This window comes from Atractosteus spatula, chromosome 2, assembly GCF_055471065.1.
Source record: "Atractosteus spatula isolate fAtrSpa1 chromosome 2, fAtrSpa1.hap1, whole genome shotgun sequence".
NCBI lineage: Eukaryota > Metazoa > Chordata > Actinopteri > Semionotiformes > Lepisosteidae > Atractosteus > Atractosteus spatula.
Genome location: NC_142707.1, coordinates 53,072,041 through 53,096,301, shown reverse-complemented (window position 1 = coordinate 53,096,301; position 24,261 = coordinate 53,072,041). Strand labels below are relative to the sequence as shown.

Genomic DNA, 24,261 nt, shown 5'->3' with positions numbered 1-24,261 from the left:
TATAGTGGATTGTCAGGTAAATAGATCAAGTTCAATGAAAAGCCTGATTTGTTAACTTTTAAAAATCTGCTTGAAAGGAAAACTAAAGCAGTTTTGGACAGGAACATAATGTTCAATATAGACACAGGATAATGTTGGCTTTGTTTCTGATTTTAGAAAAGCTGAGAGGGACCCAGACTCCTACCAAAAAATACAGTATTTGACTCATGGCTATTTAATACAGATTATAGGACAGAAAATGGAAAACAAGACTGACCACACAATAGGAAATATGCACAGAACATTAATTCAAGCACAATCCAAGCACAAAACCTTTCCCTATCCTCTCTGCAAATGTGATTATGAGAGCTCTTTCTATATTTTCTTCCAGCAACAGGCAATACTGGCAATACCTACAGTATATGTAGCCTAGGAAGAGAAATTAGTTTTACAGTCTTTGACTCATGCTATGTTACACAATTATTGGGCTCTACTGCTATGCCAGTATTGTAGTGGGTAAGAATATTGACTTATAACTGGTGAGGTTGCAGGTTCAAGTCTCCACTGCAGACATTCCTAAAGTATCTTGAGTGAGGTACTTTACTCCAGTTGCTCTGGCACTGGGGGACCAATATTGCTGGGGCCAGGCTCTGTGGTGGACTGGTGTCCTATCCAGTGAGGGGAGTCATCTGCTTTCTGTTCATTTAAAACCATTTCACTAGGAACTACAACATAATAATATTTTCAGTTAGTTACAGTTTTAAGCAATACTTTTCATCTCTATGTTATCTTTATACTGAATCATTAAATATATATCATAGTAGATAGAGAATCATAGTAGATGGAAGATGTACACTTTTATTTCTGCTCTTCAGAGCTTAATACTAGGCGATTTTTAATTTCTGGATTCTAGCAACAATTTCTGCGCGCCTTCGGAATCGAAAATTGGTCCTTAGAGAGCGAAGACCTGCTGAGCACGCGTTTGTGGCGAACTCCAACATAACTTTGGATAATCAGGCTGAATATGTTTCCATCTGTATTGCACTTCTGCCTTTGTATTTATTAAGTTATAAAATTAGTTATTTAACGGGATTACATCGTTAACGATTATGGATCAATGCTGCGATACTACAACGTTTTATGTACAGTACCAGCAATGATATGTACTGTACCTCAGAGCATATGCTGTATAATGTTGTCACAGAATATAAGTACAGAATTAAACATTGATTCAATCAGTTGTTACTATACAATACCCAGTATTGTGTGGGCAACATTCACTCCCCTCAACCTTCGATAACTACTGTTTGTATCTCTAAAATTAGTACAAATATCACTTTCTTTGTTCCATTGTGTGCTTCTTGTTAGGTGTAAAAAAATACCACTGGCCAGCCAACAGGAACTGTAGTGTGGGGTACATTTCACGTTGCAAATATAATTAAAACCACCAATCGCTGAAGAGAACCAAGAGTACATCAAACACAGGATCAGCTGCTAACGGTTTATTATGGACTTTGATGGCCACCGTCAATCTCTCAATACTGCTATTCTTAAAAATCACTTACGCAGTTTTGCTTTTTTATATCGACTTTCGAATCCGTTTAATTCATCAGTTTTTAATCTGCGTAAAAAAAAATATTCGTTGTTAGAGGATAAATGAAGTTTACAATGTAGCACTTTCCTCGGCAAAGAGGTGGAAAACTTGGAATCTTCTGTATTTTGTTTTAAATTGGAAGTACATTGTTTTATTTCCTACGTTTAATTTTGATTGATACGAAACGTGTTTTAAATCATTTGGCATTTTTACGTTAAAGACGTTCAGGTAGTGTTGGCGACCACGATTTCATTTGTGACTTCGTTATTAGGATCTTCTCTGCTTTGTTCTTCGGAATACAAAGGAGAGTCATTGACATCTTGAACACTGCGAATGATGCTTAATTTTATCCCGGGCTCGGTTTTCGATGCTGGGAAGGAGTTTTTTCAGGGGTCGGGGTTTTCGGACTTCAGTCAACAGCTCACCCGTTCCCATTTTTTAACGCTGGTGTCTTTGCTGCTGGGGGGTGTGGTTTTCTTTGTTATTGTTTTCCTGAGAAAAAGAGGCCAGCGTGGACCTTTGACCACCTCACCCGGAGACTACAGCACGGGCTTCTCTTTAGACCTGGTCTTGCACAGAAAACCTGTCTCTGGCCTGAACACCAAGAAGAACAGACCTCATGAGGACCTCGCAAAGAAAAAAAGAAGAGATAAAGATAAGGTATGTTGGAAGTTCCTATCCTTACATTTACTATTGTTATTGTTTTTATTATTAGTTGGGGTTTTTTAGGTTTATGGCGATATTCTTCATGCAATTGAATGCTTTTGCTTACTGATAAATAAGTGTTTAGAAGTCTGCTTCTTCGGATGTGAGCGGAGGTGAAAACGGAAAGTCCTGCAGGTTTGAAGAGCTTCATTGTCTGAACTGGCGTTGATGACTTAACGAGCTGTCTAGGAGGGGAATGCCGACAAATTAATGTGTTTTATGTCAGACGAACGCAGGGACATGTTTCGCAAATAAATTGATGGAGAGATTTGTTTTTTCGAATTTCGTTAAATGCACATGTTGGTGTGTGTTCAAGAGATATTAGAATGAGAGCTTAAACAAAGTGCACCCATTGTCACTCTTGTGCAAAAGTGTCTCACACATGCTACAGTACAACCAGACGGAAAGGGCCAGCTTGTAGTGATGAAAACGTCCACTGTGATCACCCACATACTTAAATTAGATATTTTATTTGGCCTATTTTTACAAAAGTGCATGTTTAGCGGTGAAAAATGACTTTCTCAGTGGATTGTAGTGTCATATAATTTGCTTTCAGAGTCGGTGTAGTTCCTTGAATTTATATAGTATTTTACATCCTAAAGGATCCAAAGTGCTTTAGATAATTGTGGGGTTCTATTTCATCTACTGTTGAAGTGCAGCACCCCATGTGGCAGCCATTGTGCATTCATATTCCCAGGTCACAGCAGATCAGATGGAGAAATTAAACTTCGCTTCACAAGTTTAATTGAGCGAGCTTCAGGGAAAGAATTTAGCCTGGACACTGGGGTTGACATCCATGCTTGATCTTAAGTGATCAGAACCCCAGTTTAGCACCTCTGACACCTCCTAGAGTAAGCCATGTCTGGTCACCATTTTGGGACTTTGGCATACTGTGAAACTTTGGTCCAGAGGCAAGAGCACCACCTACTGGTCTACAAACACCACTTACATCAGCAACATACTTTTTTCCTTGGAGGTCTCCTATCCCATATTAATTTTAATATGACAATAATACAGAGACACCTTTTCCCATATAGACACACACTTTATCCAATGCCTTTAGTAATTGGAAGAGCCATTCAGCCCAAACCTTTAATTTGTTGCTAGACTTTATGCAGTTATTTGTCAAGAATCACTGTGAATTAGTTTTCACAGTTTAGCTAAATAATTTGTATACACACTGAAAGCTGCTTCGAAAGGAAGACATTCTCATTCTCAGTGCTTCCCTTTCATTATATCCTTTTGTCTCTGGTCATGTGGTTTGGAGTGAACGTACAGTAACAATGCATAATAATGCATTAAATGAGTTACATATGAGAGGAGGCCTTTTGGCATGACGAGCCCGTTTGGTAGTTAATTGCTAATTGCTCCATTTCTTTAAAGAAACTAGAGGTTGGGTTCAACATGTTTGGGTACCTTGTTTCATGCTTCCACAATCCTTTGTGTAAAGGAGTGCATCCTGTTCTAAGATTTAAACACACTTCTGCGTTTTCCAATTCTGACTCCTCCCACATGTTACACTGATGATACTGAACCAGATTACTGGGTGGACACTGTCAGTGCTTTTGAGGATGGTAAATATTTAGATCAGTAGTCTTCTCTGTTTAACAAATAAAAATGTATCTGGCTGCTCATCTCTGCATTGATCTTTTTTTGTAATATGGTGGCAGAAACGGTTCATAGTATTTTTAATGAGGCTTTAATATTGTGTTATAAGCCTACAATGTTAACATAACTACATTATCCTAATGTTCTGTTTGCCTTTTTATTTCTGTCCCACATTGTCCAGAAGTAAAATGTTGACTAGGGATTTGATTTGAATAGTCAGTAGATCTCAATCAGTAGGTCAGCTGTAAGCTTTTAGAGTTATGCCCACCAGTGTAAAAAATCAACATCCTCACACAGTATATCTCTTCTGAAAAAGGATTACAGTGGATCTGCAATTAATCTCTAAACACATACATATAAACTCAGAATTACTGTCCATTTGACCTTCCACCACCCCACCAGTCATTACTGATGATACTCATCACTGATAAGGACAGAAGGGTGATTTTGATATTGTTTTAAAGTTTATGAAAAGTGCTGTCAAACTATTTTAGAGTTCCTTGGATGTTTATCATTTTCACGTATATTATGGATTAGACTTTCTTTGCATCCGTTGATGGTTTTATGTTGTCTGCCAACAGAAACTTGAATAAAAGGTGTTGGGTCAGGTGTATCTTTCTGTCGAGCAGTTCCTGTGAATGCGAGATGCACTTTTTAACCTGCTGCTTTTCTTTGTAGCCACTGTTTCAGACAGGGTTACAGTACATTGTAATTAACATGACTTTATTTTTTAAAGCTATTGTGTATGGGAACCATTGTATCGTACCTAAATGGCAGCATATTATATGGAAGATTTTAGTAATAGTAATGTCAGAATTGTGAAATGGATCTGAGACTCTGAATGCATCAGCCATGCCACCAAATGACATGTGAATTACACTGGATTTAAGTTTACAGGACACCTGGAGTGTAATGTACTGACTATTTCAATAAAATATGCAACTAAAACCCTTTTTCCCCCAATATAAATCTCCTGCTGTTGTCAAGGGACATTAAGGCTTAAGCCTTTTGCTCTAATAGTTCTCAGACGGCGCTCCAAGTAGTATGACATCACAATGTCAGATAATCTTGCTTTCACACTGGTAGTGTATAGCAAGAGTGTACATTCATTTTCAGAGGCAATTACTTTGTCATTATGAAAAGAAGACAAAATAATGGGATACTAACATTAGACGAATGAAGTTAAATGGTTCAAATTTAGGTGTATCTTTTATCATTTATTGTTGTATCTGTTATTAGTAATCTTGTGAGTTGGTGTATGAATGTGCAGGTTGGTGATTTTTTTTATTCTTCATTTTGTGACTATAGAGGTGTGACTCAAATAGACAACCTATGCAGGTTAGACCATATGCACATCCCAGCAGAGTGGAGACCAGATTGCTCCTCAGACTACCAGGCTGGAAATTTTACAATTTAGCTCCATTTCTAATTTCAGATGAAGACCAGCAGCTCATATAGTATACTAAAAATGTTTATCTAAATTAAAAAGAGAAAAAGAAACATACATTAGCAGAATAGTTAGATGGTGAGAGTGACGAGCATTTTTACAACCAACTGTGTTATCCATGCTTGATCTCAGCACATACACATCAGGGTTACAATGCAGTTTACCAAGTATGCATAGTTTTTACAGGTTTCTCAGAAGAAAAAGCTTAAGCCAGGTGATAACCTCCCACAGGTGACACAATGAGGGATGTTAAATTTAGCCTTCCACCTAGCTATCTAACAGCTAGATTACTGATTACTGTACTAGTGTATAAGATGACTTTGTTATCTTATTATTGTAATAAGATATTATCCTCAACAAGACATTATTTGACTACAACTAGTTTGATTATATAGGATTAATCAAAGCTGTAGGCTACCCATGGTGCTGCCTGAGGAAGAGCTTTGCTATTTGCTCTTTTCTGTCCGCATCAAGCCATCTTTGTGTTCTTTTTGCTATTGAGGTTCTGTTTGTTATTTTGTGCTCATTGAGGACATGTCTTTTTCTACTTTGAAAGTGAAGTGGCTTCCATTCCCCATATTTTTCTTTAGAAATGATGTTTCTCAGCAACTTTTGTAAACAATAAAGGGACAGAGGATTTGTCTGTGACCCAGTTAATCGGTAGCAAGGAAATACTGTGTTTTTTCTACGTGAATTTCTAACATACAGTAGCTCTCAAGGGTTCAAAACCCTAATATCTGAGCTTTTCTATCCAAAATTGCAAATGCATACAATTTGTATTGAAGGTTTCATTTATTCACATACAAAACACATTGGTTAATTAATGGAATCGTGAGTCTTTGCAACAATTTCAAAATTTTAGTTTGTTCATTAATTTTTCAATTCAACATCAGCTTGATGCCAATACCATTTACCTGAGACTTGAGACCTATGTGATTATACAGCAATGCAGCTGCTGGATGGCAATTGATCTGCGAAACAGTATTTCTGTCTGGGTTCCTGTGTACAGTTTGTCTGCATTCATGCATTTGTTTGGCCAGGGTGCTCCAATTTTTAGCCAAATGTGGGCCACCAGGCCTGTATACAACTTGATGAAACTGTGTGGTTTCCGCTACCTTATTTATAAGCCTGTTTGTTCTGAGGACGATCCACCGTGTGTTTTCTGTACTGTCTCTCTCTAACACATTAAAGAGTATCTTTTATAATGTCTAGGAACCAGCAAATGGACAGCCGCCAGTTTCCCCTGAAAGCAGAGCTTCTGGCAATGATGGCACACAGGCACCGACCACTTTAGACAAGAAGCAGCTGAAGGTACAGTAATTAAAGTCACAGAGAAAAAGGCTTCTGCTTTTGTCATTGATCACTTTCAGCCCTGCTGCATCGTGTGACAGATTCAAACCAGTGACAATAAAATTATAGATCTAAGAGATAAATTGACATTTGTTGAGTAAATTTCCTTGCTGTCTACGCATTAAATCACAAAACCTGTTACTAGCAAAAGAAGGTAACACTTAGTAAGGAGGCTAGAAATTTATTTATAAACCCCCTATAACTCACGTTCCATGAAAACGGAAACACGGTGTGAGTAACCTAGTAATAAGAAACATCTTAACTATAGTTTATGTAGGTAGCTGCGTCAGCATGCATAGACTGCAAAGGAACAGGTAAAAGTTTATTCCCTGATGAAAAGAAAAGTAACACAATGTTTTGGCTGTGGAGTCTTCATCAGGTGTGGCTCCTGATGTCAGTATAGTGCTCTATAAACATGTGATCTATGTTACAAAATTCTTGCAAGCTCATGTCTAACCTTGTTGGTTTACATTCCCTTCCTCATTGATGATATTGGCTAACACTTTTTTTTATACAGTAATGCTATTTATGAGGTAAGAAATCTAATCTAAAATTCAGTATATTGCTAAAAAGCAAGTTAGCAGTTTTCAGATCGTGCTAATATTTAAAACTTGAACACTAAATGTCTTAATTCGGTACATGTATGTCTTCCTTTTTTTAGTTTCCGGTAATTCTAATGCAAAACAATACGTTTTCTCACCTTGTAGCCTCATCTTCAGCAGTGAGATTTCACTAGTTTAACAAGGCTGGGTCTGGTTAGTACTGGAATGGCACACCTTTAAGGAATACTTGCAGCAGAAACATGGTTTTGTAGGTAGACTAGCAGTTGACACTCTTCCCACTGGACCAGAGTTTACAAGCTACTGCCCTAATGGGGAGACTGGGCATCTTGTGAATTCAGAATAAGATATTAAACTGAGGTCTTGACTACATGGTCTTGTTAACCTAGATTAATATAGTGTTAGGTATGCGTTTTCACTAAATTCATTGTGGACTCCCTAACGTTCCATCTTCCTTTCACTGCTGTAGCAGTGTCTCACTTCTCCACCTAATCTACTGTGTAGTGGGGCTGCTGGCACATAATAGCTGCTGCCCATCACCCAGATGGGTGCTGCCCTTGAGTGCTGAATGAGGTGGGTCTCCTCCTATATGTGAAGCTTTTTAAGAGTGAAAAGTTCTGGAACAAGTCAAGTACTGGAACTATTAAAAAAACATAATTTGGTGTCACGTAACTGGAACATGTCAGGCATGGTGGCACAGTGGTCAGCATTGCTGCGTTGTAGTGCTGGGGCCCTGGGCTCAGTTCTGGTCCTGGGGGTGCTATCTGCTTGGACTGTATGTTCTTCCTGTGTTCACAAGGGTTTCCTCCAGCTCTGGTTTCCTTCCAAACACATGCTAGTAGATAACCTGGCTTCTGGGAAAATTGACACTGTGTAAGTGTGTGTTCTGCGATGGACTGGCTTTCCATCCCGTTGCTTGCTGGGATAGGCTCCAGCTCTCCTCCAATCCTGAACTGGATGAAGCAGTTAGAAGATGGATGGATGGTTAACTGGAACATATGTGCATATGAAAATTTATTGCAGATTTTCCTAACTCTGCCACCTGAACATTGTGCTTTCATTGTGTTATCAACTCTTATCAACTTTCTAGTTGTTCTGTTGTATTTTCACACACCACTATGCTTTCACTAACTGTGCTCACTGGAATATCTGACTTTACTTCTAGCTTCTGTCGAATGCTTTTCATTTCAGTTGCTAGGTCGTGTCAAGTGTTTTTCTTTTCATTTTCTAGCTTTTGTTGATTCTTATCCATTTAATTTGCTAGCTCTTGCTGAGAGCTTCTCATTTCAGACAGCTAATCAACTACAGTATATGAGGGTACTCATCTCGCCCTGTCTTCCAGTCATCCCTGACACTTGTTGTACAGCTACAAGGGATTGCTTTACTTCTTGTAAGGATACTTTACTGACCTGATATTAATTTATTGCATCTGCCTCTTTGATCTCTTTACCTACATGGACCTCACAGGTGGCTGTCAGAGAAATCTGCTCTGACAACAGTTGTTGGAAAATAACATGGTCAGGAAATTAAAATTTGAACGCAAGTTCTTTTTGTTCTTTGGCATGATTTGTGTAAGAGAACAATAAATCAAAGCCAGATATGTACATGAAAAGCAAGTATTAATAATGAGCAACACCGAATTTTTCACATATACATGTACTGTATGTACAGATCTCTGCTTTCCGGAGGCCTGTGTCCTACAGACTTGGAAAATCCAGTATTCCAATACTGTAACTAAAAACATTATGCAATACTTAAATGGGTCTAAAAAAACTAACAACTGCGTCCTATGGAAAGGGCCCTAAACAAAACAAAATCTCTATTCTACAATATGGATGCCCAAAGGTAATGAGAATCAATCTCTATTCTGAAAATGCACGTTTTTAGTCTGAGGAATCCACAATAAGGGAAATCAGAATTTTTAAGCCCACATACTGTCAAACATGATGTTCAGATTACTTGTATCTGGTCTCCAGGACTGATCAGAACAAGAGCCTTTCACATGGCACAAGCTTTGAAGAAGAGGGGGACAATGGTGATGTTCCTTTTTCTCTTTAAAGCTTCTCTTTTTCTTTCTTCCTCTCTCCCCTTTTCTCCTCTTTATTCATTTGCTTCTGTGTTTATGCTGCTCTCTATAGCTGTTGAATACTTATCCTTTATTATGGGTTTAATGATTTGCCATCGTAAACCCTCTTTGATCATCTGTGTTTATCTACCGTACTTCTCAGCCCACCTGCACTAGGCAAATGCCTCATGCCGTTCCCATTGTTTCAGGCTTTCCAAGTAAGGCCTTGAAAAGTGCAATCAAGATTGGAGCTGCACACGACATCCACTCCTGGATCATAACACAAGATTTATTTTATTGTTCTAAAAACAATATATGTTATCTAGGTATATGTCCTTAACAGTCTTTCACATATTCATACTTTTGTGACAGTGTAAGGAAATGTTGAAGGTTAATGATAATCCAGGCAATAGTGACATGGACAGGTGTTTTTCTTAGTGAGCTTCTTTGTACTTTCAAGGATACCCCCTCCCCCAGCATAATAAAATATGAATTGCTATCTGTTTAATTTTTAATTATTCAGCTTTTAATGTACATAAATTAAACTTTTCTGAAGATCAGATTAAAATATTGAGTTTGCAAAAGCTTTTTTTTGCATTTATTCAAAATTGTGTGCTACATTATAGTTTCCACTCTGTCAACATAATCTTTTTTTTTGTGTTTTTTTATTCCAAGAATATAGCAATCATAGTACAGGTGACAAAGGCATAGCATCACTAAGTGTTAGCCAATATTGTGGAGTAGTGTTTTAGGCTCTGTACCTATAGCCATACAGTTCAGAATTCAAATCCTGAGTGGGGTACCATTGTTGCCAAAATGTGTTGCTGCTTTACCTGTTTTGTGGCAGGTTTCAAAGACGTGCGTGTCTTTGATGTGCAAAAGTCTTCACATTTGATTAACGCTTTATTTGAGGAGTCTTTCATGGGTAATGATTGGTATGGCAGTGCTATGGCTTGGGTAGCTTTAGATACTGCCCTGTGTTAGCTGCAGGAAGGAACTCTGCATGACCACAAGACTTTGCAAGTGCACAGCTCTTGGTTTTCTCTTTTGCACCTTTGGTTAATACACATTATATGTGCAGGTTACAAGTAGGGGTTTAGTTGTTATTCAAAACCATACACAAAAAAGGGACTAAGAAAATATTCATATTGCAACTCATTGTTTTCCAACATAAAAGTTTTAGCACTGTTGTTGCAGTTGCCATGTTGAAGATTGTCCAACTACTATAGTATCAGACTTCAAAGAGAAATTTCAGTTTTTTTCTCCTGTTAAAGGTGTCCTTTGAGATGTTTTCTATTTTCTGTGTTCTGGATTGTTTTGGTGCTGACATTATTTGCCAACTGATTGTTGTTTTGCCTAACTAGCTACATCAAAGGAAGGGGGAAAAGTATTTAAGGAAGACACTTCTGGTGAAATTTGATGTAGGCAATAAGTACTGTATCTTGCAGAGTACAAGATAAGGTACAGCATCATGTGCAATACTGTTATGCAATTCAGATGTAAAGGCATGAAACGCAGCAGAAATCAACCATGAAGGAAAAGCAGATTCTTGCTTTTTTTAACAAATAACTAAAATTCGGTAATAACAGATTAAATTCATTGTATAGCGAGTCCAGTGCATTAAGATTGATTAAAAAGTAACTTGAGCATGTAAAAGCTTCATTTTGATAAGAGAACTCACAGGATTTTGTTTCAGGGGAGTTCTACAGCTCAGTGTAAAATAGAACTTCAGTTCAATCTGCACAAATGATAATGTTGGTTTAAGAGGCAAGAAAACATTCACACCGAAGCCACATTCATAGCTACCACCACACAGTTCTCTCTCGCATAGCAACTGAAACTATTTTTTTGTCTAGTGTTATTTGAAAGGGTTATTTGGCAAGTGTTTGCCTGCTGGTTGAAGTTAGCATTTGTTGGGATTGAGGGTCCAGCTCCAACTGAACAATTTCTCACCAACCAGGGTGTTAAAATGAAATATTATTTTAGAAATAAAACCAGCTTTGTCCAAACGGATTCAACAGCTTTACATTGCATGCTAATTAGGGTGCCTGGTGGGTTCAGAGGGTATCCATCAACTTCAGTACTCTCTCACTTACTTGGAAGCTTTAGCAAATAGAACTTTCAAGTTAACTTTTAATAACTAAATACATGAGCTGCATGGACCAAAGATTCAGTTCTTTTGATTTCGCTGATCTTGTCAGTTGCTGGAAGTAATGACAACATGTCAGATAAAACGTATAATATAAAAAGTTTACAGGTATAAAACTGTATTAAAAAATTAAGTATGATAATGTTTTGTTTGTAATGCTAATTTGGTCTATGTCTCTTTTTAAAGCATCAGAATTTCTGTGATGATTTAGATATCTCTATGATGGTCAGTGTTTTTATATGGCCTGAAACACCCTTTCTAGGGTATTGTTGTTTGCTGATTTCTAACGATTTCCTCCAAAGATTTTCCTCAAAAATCAATGTCCTATAGATACACTGCCTTCTTCTCCTGATGCAGGAAAAAGTAGGAATGAGATCTGAGACTACACCTCAGTTAAAATGGCATTGATTTCAAATGTCTGTAATTAACTAATAGATTTTGGAAAACTTATAAAGATGAGGTCTCTAATCATCATCTTTTTTTAGCCTAAGAAGAAGAAGAGAAAGATTGACATTGTGGAAGAGAGGCTTTCAAAGGATATCTTTCCTGGCAAAGAGAAGAGTGAAGAAGAGGAAACGGGTGAGTGAATTGATTGGATAGCACCAACCACCACTGCGGGTAAAACCTGGAAATGGACATGTAAACAAACATACTGCTTATAATCGTAGTAAATTCACAGTATGTCTTAGAACACTGACCTTTTTTTTTGTAACAGGTGCAACTACATTTTATTGAACAGCATAAAGTTATGTTTCAAGAAGTGGATTATTTTTAATTGCTTTTAGTTGGCTGATACTGATATTCATCCGAAGTAACTTACATTTGCACTCATCTATTACATCTGGGTATTTTGCTGTAACAATTTGAATGAAAACGTGCCTTTGCTCAACAAGTGTACAACAGCAGGGTCTCACCTGGGATTTGAACCCGTATCTTTCAAAGTACAAATCTAGAACCTTGACCAAGACTCCACACTGCTGGCTGTTGTGAAAATCACAGGCACGTGTGGTTGCTGTTGGGAGCATTGCAAGTTGTACTAGACTCGTGCTTTGCACTCTTGTAAAGTCTGGACATGTCTGATTTGTTCACTAGTCTCTGAGCTCTTAATGCCACATGTCATCCCTGCTCATGCTGCAAATGTTCAAAAGGGCTCACGTTTGGGGATTTGGCAAACACTCAGAATTCATATACTTTATTTTTTTTATAAAAGCATGCATGCATGCATAAATACTGTAGTTTAATATGCTTCTTTTGATGCTCTGTAGATATCTATGACTTATTTTCCAAAACCCAGAACAGGTTAACCAGTGTAAAAATGCACAGAGCAGGTAAACCAGTGCTTAGTTGTCAAACTTTTATATTAACTTTAACCTTAAACCTGATCTTAACTAAACTTAACCCTGACCATTGGTCTGAAAATTATTAATCAAATAAGTATCAGGGTTAAGTATTAGTTTTAATGGTAAATATGGTTTCAAGGTTAATGATAAGGTTAAGAGACAGAAATAGGTTTAGGTTGAAGATTAAAGTTTGGGTTGGTGTTAGGATTACATTTAAGGAGAAGGAGGTAGGACTATGTTAAGGAGTAAGTAATTGCAAGCACTCCAGTAAAGAGGGCAGTTTTAGGTAACTTTTAACATCTTCACATGTACAAAGGATGTCTGCAGCTTACTGAATATTTAATGACCTGCTTCTCCTTTTCTTGAAGAAATAAGACATAAAGTATGCTTCTGCATTTTGAGTCATGACTAATACATTTTTGCTACAGGTACGCAGGTGTAATACGATGTGATTTGTCACTAATTAAGTGGGGAATGGAGTAGACGTGTTAGGGCTCTTGGCACATAATGGACATTGTGGCTTTATGCCTGAGTAAGATACTTTACTCCAGACCACCCAGCAGCACAAGAGGATACCAGTATCCCTGGGGGTCACTCTGGAAACAATTAGTGTGTTAGCCAGTAGGGAGTCATGGACAGTAAATGAACACTACTGTAAATAGAATAAGTTCTGACCAGAAGACCTCAAGTATTTACTTTACTACTAATTACATAGTGAAATGACTGAAATGTAATTGTATATTAACAACCCATCAAATCCATTGTTTTATCTTATAGCTCTGCTGTGTGTATAGTTTTAATTATAGCTGACTATGGTTATCTACAAGTGGAACAAAAAGAGGAAGTGTGGATATTGTGAAGATTCCACATGCAGTATATACTGTAGCTTCTTTCATCATATTGTCTTAAGCATACAGTGACCCTGCTATACAGTAATTCACATTTTGTTTATTTTTTAATTGCTTTAATTATTTCACCCCAAACTCATATCATGGTGGTGTGTTGCAAAGCAGGTTGGTCCCATTTATAATTTAAGTCGTTCCTTAAGAATGATAAATTAAACCATGTACCTACAGTATCACAAACCCTCAAAGGTGAAACAATTGATCTCTCTTGTCCACCTGCTCTGTGTATGGGGGCTGCTGATGCAGAATGGGTGCCACATCCCACCCAGGTGAAGTGGGTAGGCTCCTATTTATATATAAAAGCACTCTGGGAGTGGAAACTGTGATGTGAATGCATGCAGTTAATCAACAAATTTCGTTGTGTCCCAGGTATTTGGGTGACAAAAATCAGCAGTCGAGAGAAGAGACAGCTCAGGAGGGAGCGGATGAAACAGAAGGGTAAATAGCGCTTGATGCACTGTCAACCTTTCAGCTGCACTGGATATCTCCACTGGGCTGTTGACGAGTGTGTCTGCTTATCCTTAGGCTGCACTCCTGCACAAGTTCTAACATTACCAAGCACTGCATCAGCTCTGTCCGTATCTCCCATTGTCTTTGAGTGGCCTTTGCTCTAACCAGGCTTTGACGTTTGTGTCCATAATGACAAATTACATTTTATATGACCAGTGGGGCTTGACAAATGTTATTCATTGTGTTTGTCAATCTGAAACCCGCCCTGCATTTCTAATAGTCGACTGGTTCTCTTCCTCGGTAGAGACTGTGAGCAGGAGCTCTCCGCACCCCCCTGTTGATGAAGGATCCAGCCTCTGGAGTGAAAGAGCTGACAAGGAGACTGGTTGGCGAGCTCCTCTTCAGGGGGAAAGCCCTGCAGGATGGGGAGCTCCGGAGGCCAAACTGTCAGCTGGCCCGTGGCAGGAGTCTCTGCCACAGGCCGTGGGCAAGGCAAACCGGAGACCAGTGGAATGGGTGCCACCAGGGAAACTGGAAGAGGATATTTTCTCCCATGTAGGTGAGTTTTGCATGGCACTGCAGAGGAGCGATGGGTGGAGCTTGGGCTCATTGTTGTGTTCAAGTCACACAGCTCAGGAATCTGGAGCAAAACACAGCGCACGTGAAAATACTGTTGGAACACCCTGAGTGCTTGTTTAACTATCAGCGCTGAACAAAGAAGAGCGCATGCTCTCTGTGTTTAGCTCCATGTCAGTGTCTTCTGTTCTGTCAGGCTCTTGACCTTTTTTCCTACACAGTAAAAAAAATCAAACAAAGGAAATGCATTTTTACAAATACTTTTCATGCCTAGACCTGTGGGCTTCGTGTTTTGTTTAGGAACTTGGAGTATGAAGGCCATGAAAACAAAGCCTGTGACCTTTGGGACTGTTTCTGACTTCCCTTCAGAATTTGGTGAGAGATTGACTGCTTCTTGACTTGGATAAGAAAAGTTGTGAATGCAGTGAAAGTAAGAAGGAGGTTAAAATGGATGGCTGATTTCCTAATTATGGCTATTTGGCTGTTAATGCTATTTTATAGAAATTAATTTTTAGAAAAATAAAGTTATATAGTATACAAAATCATTCCCTTCTTTCTGTTTGTCTTTCTATTTATGCATTTCTCAAATTCCAGATAACCCAGATGGTACAACGCCACAGAGTAGCCCATCTCACAGCCAGCGCAAAGCTCACATGTCCTCTCTGGGAGTGGACGCAGCTTGGCTAGGACTAGGTAAGAGCTCTGCAGGAATGGAGTCGCTGTTCATTCCATGTGCTGTTTCAGACTAACATAGGCCTTTCCACTGAGGAGTTCATGCAACATTGATTTCATTTTTTTTTCAGCTTGTTGTGAATAAAAGAATCCTGCAAAAGAACAGGGTATGAATGTGTGTGTGAGCTCTGCCTTCTGAAGCTAAGCCATGAGCCTGACAAATATAGACCTAGGGCTTTTCAGTCTGTCCTCTCTTCTAAGACAGGGAGCTCAAACTGTGTTTTGGGACGGTAATCTGCTTTTCATGCCAGCTCATTTGTTGTGCTCCACTTGATCAATACACTAGTAAGTGAAGGCTTGGATGGAACAAGAGAACAAGAGGCTTTGTGGACATTCAGGGACTGCGTGGCTCGGGAGAGTGTGCACTACTTGTCAGCTACACCAGGTGTCAGCTAAGAGCAGAATGCTCACTTTGAATACAGAGGCCCCTGTCAAATGATATGTAGTGGACTAATATTATACATGTGCAATCATGTATCTGTCTGATATCTACAATATTTCCTATTTATATGTACAAAATATGTAAACTTCCCCATTTATACCCAAGTGTTAAATAATAGAAACATCAGAAAATATTACCATAGTTTGAACTAGCACTCTGTGTGAATTCTTGAGTTCACACAACTTGCTTTAAGAAATTCAGCAACTGTTATGACAGCAACTGTCACTAAATGCCACATGTAAATAGTATTATAATCAGTCTACTGCTTTTTTTAAACAGTCAATTAAAATGTCTTTCTTTTGAAGTTCCCGTTTATCAATTGACAAAGGTAGTCTGTTTTTTGCTAGTTTTCCTGCAGTATTGAGCTGTGTGTCAGTAAGCATTGAATTGTTATTGTATTCCCCTGAAGTGCTATATTGCCATCCGTGTGGAATCACCTAGAATTAAAATGTCTTTATATTGTGTTGGGGACTCAAAATGTGTGATGTGGTGTTCTCGAGAGACCTGAAGCCTGAGGATGTTTAGCAGTGCACCCTGTGTGTACCTTTTCCTGGCTGGAGTTGGGACAGGCTTGTCTCTTTATAGTTTTGTCCAGCGTTCACATGAGCTCCTAGTCACAAAGAGCATATAAGCATTATGGTTTGTATTGCAAATGCTTCTCTCTTTGGGTGTGACATTTTTAGTGAAAGAAAGCTGGAGGTGTCCCTTTTTTTCTTTTTCTGTGAGATTTCTGACCCCTGCTCTTCATTTACTAACTCTGCTCCCTGTCTCTCCCATGATTTGCGGATCTATAGGCTATATCTATAGCAAGAGGACAGAGCACCACAGCTTGCCACACACACTCATGCTGGGGACCTAAACAATGGGCATCAAGGCCTGAGAACAAGAATAATGTGCCTCTCAAATATGCAGTTAAAATTTGAAATTTGACTGCCTATTTCTTTTACAGTATTCTTCCTTAGTTAAGTGGCTTGTTTGCTCTTTTGACTGCACACATCTGCACATAATCTTGTTTTCAGAACATAAAGCTTACCAATGAGAAGGGACCATCTAACCCTTTTAATGGTTAGTAGCAAGTTGATCCAAGGACCTCATCCAGGCATTTCTTGAAAGAAGCCATAGTGTCACTGTGACAGACCTACCTCTTAGTCAGCAGGGGGCTCATGAGGCCTGAGCTCATGGAAAAATCACAATGCAAAGCAAAATACTGTACAAAGAGTATTTAGCCAAAAATTTGTGTTCACAAATATTGACTACCTCTAAACTAACCCAATACCAACTACCACCATGAGTCCCTATATCTACCTAATTATTCTACATTAAATCCATTTGAGAATATGACTCTCAGCCCTTCACCGGTTATCAAATTAATTAATAATGCACAACATCTGAGCCTGTTCACACACAATAGTGGCCCTGAATTACCTACCCTTATTAATGCTGGGCTGCTTCAACAACATGATTGGTAGCCCTGTTCCATACTCTCGCCAAACTCTGTGTAAAGAAGTGAATCCTGTTCTCAGTGTTAAATGCACTTCCAGTTAGTTTCCACTCTCATTCGTGTTTCGCTGTTCATTATATTCATTTTTCCCTACTTAAAGCAAAAGTTCTCAGAAATCTCAAAAATGTAATTTCATTACACCATGATACAAGTCTGTTGAGAAAGTCAGGCATTTTGCTTTCAGCATGAAATGCAAGTGTATCTAAGGCTTCAAAACTAGATTTTTTTTTTATAAACAGGATTTTGTTTTTTTAACCTTTTTTTATTACCAGATGTCCTTTAGGTGTGTAAACTTGCAAGGTATGGTATTTTAAACACTTATTGAGGTATATATTTAATTTTGTGTTTATCCACACTTGACCCAGTAATGATGTAAAGCTGTCAGGAGTGCCTCTTAGAATGTGCAATCTTTAGTATTCTTTGAAACGTGAGTTTTTATGTTTAACACAAAAGGAAAGCTGGTAATAAATGGGGCAGAACTGCTGGTTGTGGTTGTCTGAATAGATTGCTCTGAATTTTATCTGAGCTAAATAAATAGCTCAGCATGCACTTTGAAGTGCTTTTCCGGTATACTTCATTTAGACAAATGTCTCAGGAATAAATTAACAGAGCTAAGAAAGGCAATGCTACAAAGAGTTTTTTGTTTTCTTCATCTTTAGAGGTGTCCTTTTGAAACTTATTTTGAAAGGATTATTGCTCAGTAAGGTACAGTATCTCATCCAACACACACTCACCATGAAAGCTACACTATTTCACAAAAGTAATTGTTTTTTTTTTCCTTATCTTATCAGAAGATCCTTTTGATGCTGACCAGACTTCAGACTGGAATGCCCCCACTGAAGAGTGGGGCAACTGGTGTGGAGAGACCCCTCCACTGGTGCAGCCAGAGATACAGCCTATCATGAACAGACAGGTAGATGCTGAGCTGTGGTGAACCTCAAGAGAGTTTTTACATTGCCTCCGTTAAGACTGCACTGTACTATTGTACTCCATTTGGTACTAGCGTGCCAGTGCCTGGAGTGCAAGGAACTGAATTTTAAAAAAATAACATTAGCATGATAAATGACAATTTTACTATTTTATTTTCATTAAATTCATCCATATTTTCTTAAAAGAGCAACACTTGTAAAGGACTGCTGACAAAACGAATGGCAACAGTCTGTTCTGTTTTTCATTTTCTAGGTAAATTGGCTGAAGAACAGCTTTCAACATTTACGTACTGTAACATTTACTAGTTTTTGTGGTTTTAATAAAAAAGTAGTCTCTGCCTTCAGCGCATAAGGAATTGGAGTATAAGGTTCCTCAGGATTTGAAATATAAGGTTCTTGAATTTCAGGGCTTTCTCAGAATCCTTTGACGTCTGGTCTCCTTCTGAATTATTAAATAATTGAATGCTGTCCCTGCTTGATTTAAACTGCTCTGACTTGGACCTGTGGGTGTCTGCAGCCAGCGTGGAGATTATTCTGGGTGCTTATTTGAAATAAAGTAAAATAAATGACACTGAAACAACACGCACAAATATAAAATAAGTGACTCCTTTGGGAACAATTCAATTAGAGCAGAGGTTTTGTTTTTGCCCCATGTCCTTACTTTCAAAGGCTTATTTATTGAGGCTTTCTTTAAGTGCTTAGTGTTTTCAGTTTTTCTAGGCTCAGCTCCTTACAAGTGTTTCCTGTCAAAAATGGAAGTCGTCTTTCACATAGAGGTGATACACTGTGTATGAGAAGCTATTTCTGTATTACTATATTACGTGTGTGTGATGCCTGTTAGTATTTCCTGTCCAAAGCTGGTAGCTAACAGTAGTTAACAATAATGGGACCACTCATTTTGTTGGTGCTTTATTTCAGCAGGGCCAGGGACCGGGGAGGAGAGGGAAGGAGGAAGGAAGCACATCGGCACAGGGGCCCCAGCGGCCTGCGGATAGCATGGAGGTGAAGAGCCCGAGTGGCACGGCATCGGCCGACGGTGAGCAGCGGTCCTCTGCGTCTTCCAGCCGGGCGGAGGTCTAGAATATAGGGACAGTGACAAACGAGCGGAGGCCACCCCCCCCATCAGACCCCATTAATAGCTAGTTAATTGGTCCGAGGATCCTGAGAGAAGCTCTGGTTCTGCGGAGTCAGGGTGGGAAGGGATAGGGAAGTAAAGTGGCAGGGAGAGTGAGCTTCTGATGCTGCCATTTTTTATGGCCTGCTTTTTTACAATATAATAGGGCTGCTTCACCTCACCGGAGGTTTTGTTGCCTCGTTCTGCATCGCACAATATGGCGCTGCACATAGCTTGAAGTTTAATCTATTCTTATGTAAAATGGAGGTTTTTCAAGTTACTGTGCACATTTAACTTTTATTATGGTTCTAAATGCACTCATCAATGCTGATCCTAACTGTGAAATGTAAAAGTAGCATTGCGGTTCCCCTTTAAAAGTAAGTGCACTGAACATGTCTCGAGGCAATTAACTTGGACCTTATTTCCTGAATAAAAGTTATACAAAATATACACAGGAATATTATTTGCAGTTTTCCAAAAAGGGAAATCTGCATGATCTTTAACGCGTACACTCCTGTACATAGATTTCTTAAATATCGCTTGCGGATCATCCTTATATGAGATGAGATCACGAGATTTGTTGCAGCTTTCCAGAATGTGCAAACACGTATTCAGTGACTGCAATATATGAAATCACATCTGGAGTGCTGCCAATTAAAAACAGAAATCAGAAGGAGATGTTTCTCAACTTGGCCTGAAACATGCCAGCTTTATAATCCCTCCTTTGTAAGAAGCGTCTTTCAAAAGAACCATTTTACGGCATATTTAGAAATTTGGGATGTTTCTTTATTGTTTTGGAAAATAGAGTAAAGTTGCTTTTCTATATATTTATCCATATTTTCACAGTCTCTTTTCTTGATGAAAATACACAACCTAAACAGAGAATGAAAATCTGCTTCTGAATCTTACCAAAATGTCATTTTAAATGACTTTAATGATTTGCAGTATGTTAACAGTAGCATCTTAATATTGGCTTGGAGGAATTACCGTTTGCTGCATTATCATTGTCAAGTGTTGTTGTTGGTTATTTCTCATTTTGTTTTTACCTCTCTTACACCTCTTTCTTAAGAATCTCATTCAGTTTGGACCACACCTTGGTGTCCCAAGGCAAGGGTTGCTTAAAATGTTCTGGAGGTTTAAGAATGTCACACTGCTGTTTTTTCAAAGGCTATTTCCTTGGATAGAGAGAAGTACTCCCTTAGTACTACGAGATTTTTCCTTAGTTATGTGAGAGAGAATATTTTATTCACCCCAAACGCCACTTTTTAAACTTTATTTTTGTTCTCAATAATTCTTTTTTAATATGTTTTACTCAATTTGGATTCTCAAATAGTTTTATGAGGCTTGGCTTTTCTTTGATGCCTCCCCTACCACTCAGAAGTAATGGGGACTCCCCTCCACCACCACCAATGTGCAGCATCCACCTGGATGATGCGATGGCAGCCATAATGCGCCAGAACGCTCACCACACATCAGCTATCAGTAGGGTGGGGAGGAGAGCAGAGTAATGTAGCCAGTTCATAGAGGGAGATTATTAGGAGGCCATGATTGGTAAGGGCCAATGGGAAATTTGGCCAGGACGCCGGGGTTACACCCCTACTCTTTTTCAAGAAACGCCCTGGGATTTTTAATGACAACAGAGAGTCAGGACCTTGGTTTTACGTCTCATCCGAAGGACGGCGCCTGTTGTACAGTATAGTGTCCCCGTCACTATACTGGGGCATTAGGACCCACATGGACCGCAGGGTGAGCACCCCTTGCTGGCCCCACTAACACCTCTTCGAGCAGCAACCTTAGTTTTTCCCAGGAGGTCTCCCATCCAGGTACTGACCAGGCTCACACCTGCTTAGCTTCAGTGGGTTGCCAGTTGTGAGTTGCAGGGTGATATGGCTGCTGGCTATTGGCTGTTTGATGTATTTTTTATTAAAATTAATTAAAATGTAAGTGTATTAATTACATTTGACCATCATATCACAACACAATAGTACAGTACATAATTTACACTCTCCTGTTCATTTTGGTTCTTGAAATAGTTGTTTTCTCAGAGATGCTCCATAGTGTTTCTGCCTGTTCACGGGGAGGCACTAATATACCCAAGTGTTATGCCAACTCTAGCAAATGGGAAATGCATATCCCCATATGGGCCATCTTTTCCCCTTTATTCATCCAAGAATTAAAAATGCTCAAAGGTATTGACAAAAACAACACAGTGGCATTCTGCAAAATGAATAGTGAAACATGAACCAGAGGATAGAATTGATAACTACTGTATACGAAGGTATATTTAAAATTGAGAAAAGGAAAAACTTCTTCACCCAAAGCCTTGTGGGATTGTGAAACCAGCTATCCAGCCATGTTGTTGAAGTTCATAGCTGGGTTTGTATTAAAAAAAAGTCTGTAAATGATACTTGCATCAATTAACTATTAACTACAAAAGAGCTGATTGTCCTCTCATTTGTAAACTGTCTTATGTTATTTTTATTGTTCCAGTTATTGGAGGTGGCTCTAGAGATGTCTCAAGAATCTAGAGACAATGGTCAACATTACCAGTTTTCATTCTGGTCTTCCTGTAGTAGTTTTGTCAGAAATGCTCCATGGTGTTTCTGCCTGTTCAAGATGAAGCACTAATTTACCCAAAGACTTTCATTTGCAGTTCTCTGGGGCTTCAAAGCAAGAAAGGAACTGAGAGGAGATGAAGTTGTAGGGTGTCTGAGACACACTGATCAAATGAATCATCTGGTTTACCTTGGTTAATTAAGTTCTTGGAAAATCATTAAGGATCATCAACAGTCCAGGAAAAGGGAATAAAAGGATATAGAAAGAGCAAAAGTGAGAGAAGACGGAAGACAGAAAAGGGAAATACTAGAGGCAAGTGGCCTTTGTCAGATCAATCTTAAGGACCAGGTTCTAGTCAAGTATTTGAACTTTATTAAGAGAGCTTGCCATTGTCTTGTCTTAGGACAATCATTTCCTTTATAAATAATCACTAGGTTAACAACAGTCTCTCCTGGTTAGTGGATGCATTTTTTAGAATAGGGATTGGATCCCATTCACTTTGTAGCATTTGGATTGATAGAGAGGTTTAACTCTAGGTTGCATTCTGTTTAGTTTAGAAGGCAGGTTTATCTGTCTTGTTGGCCTGTGTAAGCATCATATTCATGAATACTTGGTAGCAGTCACGGGTCTTTTTCTGGTTGGTCCGGACTTAGGCCTCTAAGATAACTTGTTTGTAAATAGAGTAACTTGTTTTTTTTTGTTATTTATTTTGTGAAGTCATTATTAATAAACATTGGTTTAATCTAATGTAGTCTTTTCATCAAAGCTGTGCCAAAGATCAAAGGTCTGAAGTGTCTGTTATTATACCAACTGCTCTGGTATATTTTTGGCATATCTTTACAATTTGGGGGTATTTTAATATTTTAATTAATGGAACAAGTAATAGGTTTATTCCATGCTGAAAAGAGAAGAAAGAAAATACAACGTTTTGGCTGTGGAGCCTTTCTTTCTTCTCTTTTCAGCGTGCAATAAACTTATTACTTGTTCCTTTGCAGCTACACATGCTGACGCAGCTACTGTACCCACCTGAACTATTTTAATTAATGATTACCTTCTCAGTCTATTTTTGGTATTTCACTATTTTTGTAACCCCTTATTTGTTTCATTATTATGAAATAAAGTAATCTGCTGCTCTTCATAAGGTGTATGTAAGAGTGCAAAGGAACGGGTAACGGGTTTATTCCATGCTGAAAAGAGAAGAAAGGAAACAGAACGTTTAGGCTGTGGAGCCTTCTTCTGGTGTGAGCATAAACCTTTACTTGTTCCTTTGCAGCCTGCGCATGCTGACGCAGTTACTGTACCTACTTGAACTATATGCATGAGTGTTCGCATCCAATCTAAGCTGCTACATTCACGCCGAAAAATACTTTTCCAGTTAATTAAGTGTACCATGTTGCTGTGTTTTGTAGTACTTTATAATACAGACAAAATCACATGCAGGTGGGTCATTTCAGTCTTAATTAGTGGTGCAGGTTAGGATTACAGGGAGAAGCCACCTCTTGTCTCATGATCGACTGTCTCTTTCAGACCCTGATACGAAGAAGGACAGGAAGAAGAAGAAGAAAATGAGGAAAGAAACCTGACGGTTCAGTCCTTGCCAGCTGAGGGGAGCAAACCCAGAGTACGCGATCGCTACATTAGCTGCAAAGGCTCTGCTTTAGGAGGTGCTGAGCACAGCCCTGTCCCATGTGCAGATTGCCAGAGAGAGAAAGAGAGAGAGACTGGAGTGAGAGCGAGTGAGGTGATGAGGCTGACGATCTCAGGTGCACAGATAAAACTAGCTCTAAAGCTCCATTCATCTGGTGGGAGGTGGGTTTTATTTTTTAACCATCAGGTTCGATTAGAGCTGTCCTACTCTGCTACAGTATGTCCGGTGCTGTGCTGTGCTGTGCTGTGCTGCGCTGCGGATCACATCCTGTGTGCCACAAGCCTGAACTGTGTGTGTGAAAGTTAAAGCTGGACTGGAGACCAGTAACCAATGACAATTGGATTGGTCCTCAGATTGGGTGCTTCTGAATGTGGATGGGTGTGTGAAGTGACATGTGGGATCTAAAATTTGATCATAATCTCGCATTTTTTACATGTTCTTGCAATACCCCATACTGATTTAAATTGTTCCATTTTGAACTTATTTTTTCTTCATACACAGTTTAAAATGTTGTTATCAATATAACATAACAGAGCAAAACAAAAAGGAAGACCATGAAGCTAAATTATGTACATCACACAGGACTCAATCTTCATCATCTGATGAGAGTT

General features: G+C 38.8%; 1 protein-coding gene across 1 annotated transcript; it reads left to right on the top strand.

Annotated features, from left to right (window-relative positions):
* Positions 1 to 1,500: 1,500 nt before the first annotated feature.
* LOC148839868 (uncharacterized) lies at positions 1,501 to 23,854 on the top strand. Its single transcript, XM_088939193.1, has 10 exons — positions 1,501 to 2,233; positions 6,546 to 6,644; positions 11,943 to 12,036; positions 14,072 to 14,140; positions 14,457 to 14,711; positions 15,029 to 15,103; positions 15,323 to 15,421; positions 18,195 to 18,316; positions 19,251 to 19,368; positions 23,530 to 23,854. The coding sequence occupies exons 1-10, from the start codon at positions 1,907 to 1,909 to the stop codon at positions 23,583 to 23,585; spliced, it is 1,314 nt and encodes a 437-aa protein (XP_088795319.1). The 5' UTR covers positions 1,501 to 1,906; the 3' UTR covers positions 23,586 to 23,854.
* Positions 23,855 to 24,261: the final 407 nt, after the last annotated feature.

Coding starts and splice junctions, on each gene's coding strand:
- LOC148839868 (XM_088939193.1), top strand. CDS start 1,907: ATGATGCTTAATTTTATCCCGGGCTCGGTTTTCGATGCTGGGAAGGAG. Junction 15,422..18,194: donor CGCAGCTTGGCTAGGACTAG/GTAAGAGCTCTG, acceptor TTATCTTATCAG/AAGATCCTTTTGATGCTGAC. Junction 18,317..19,250: donor AGCCTATCATGAACAGACAG/GTAGATGCTGAG, acceptor GCTTTATTTCAG/CAGGGCCAGGGACCGGGGAG.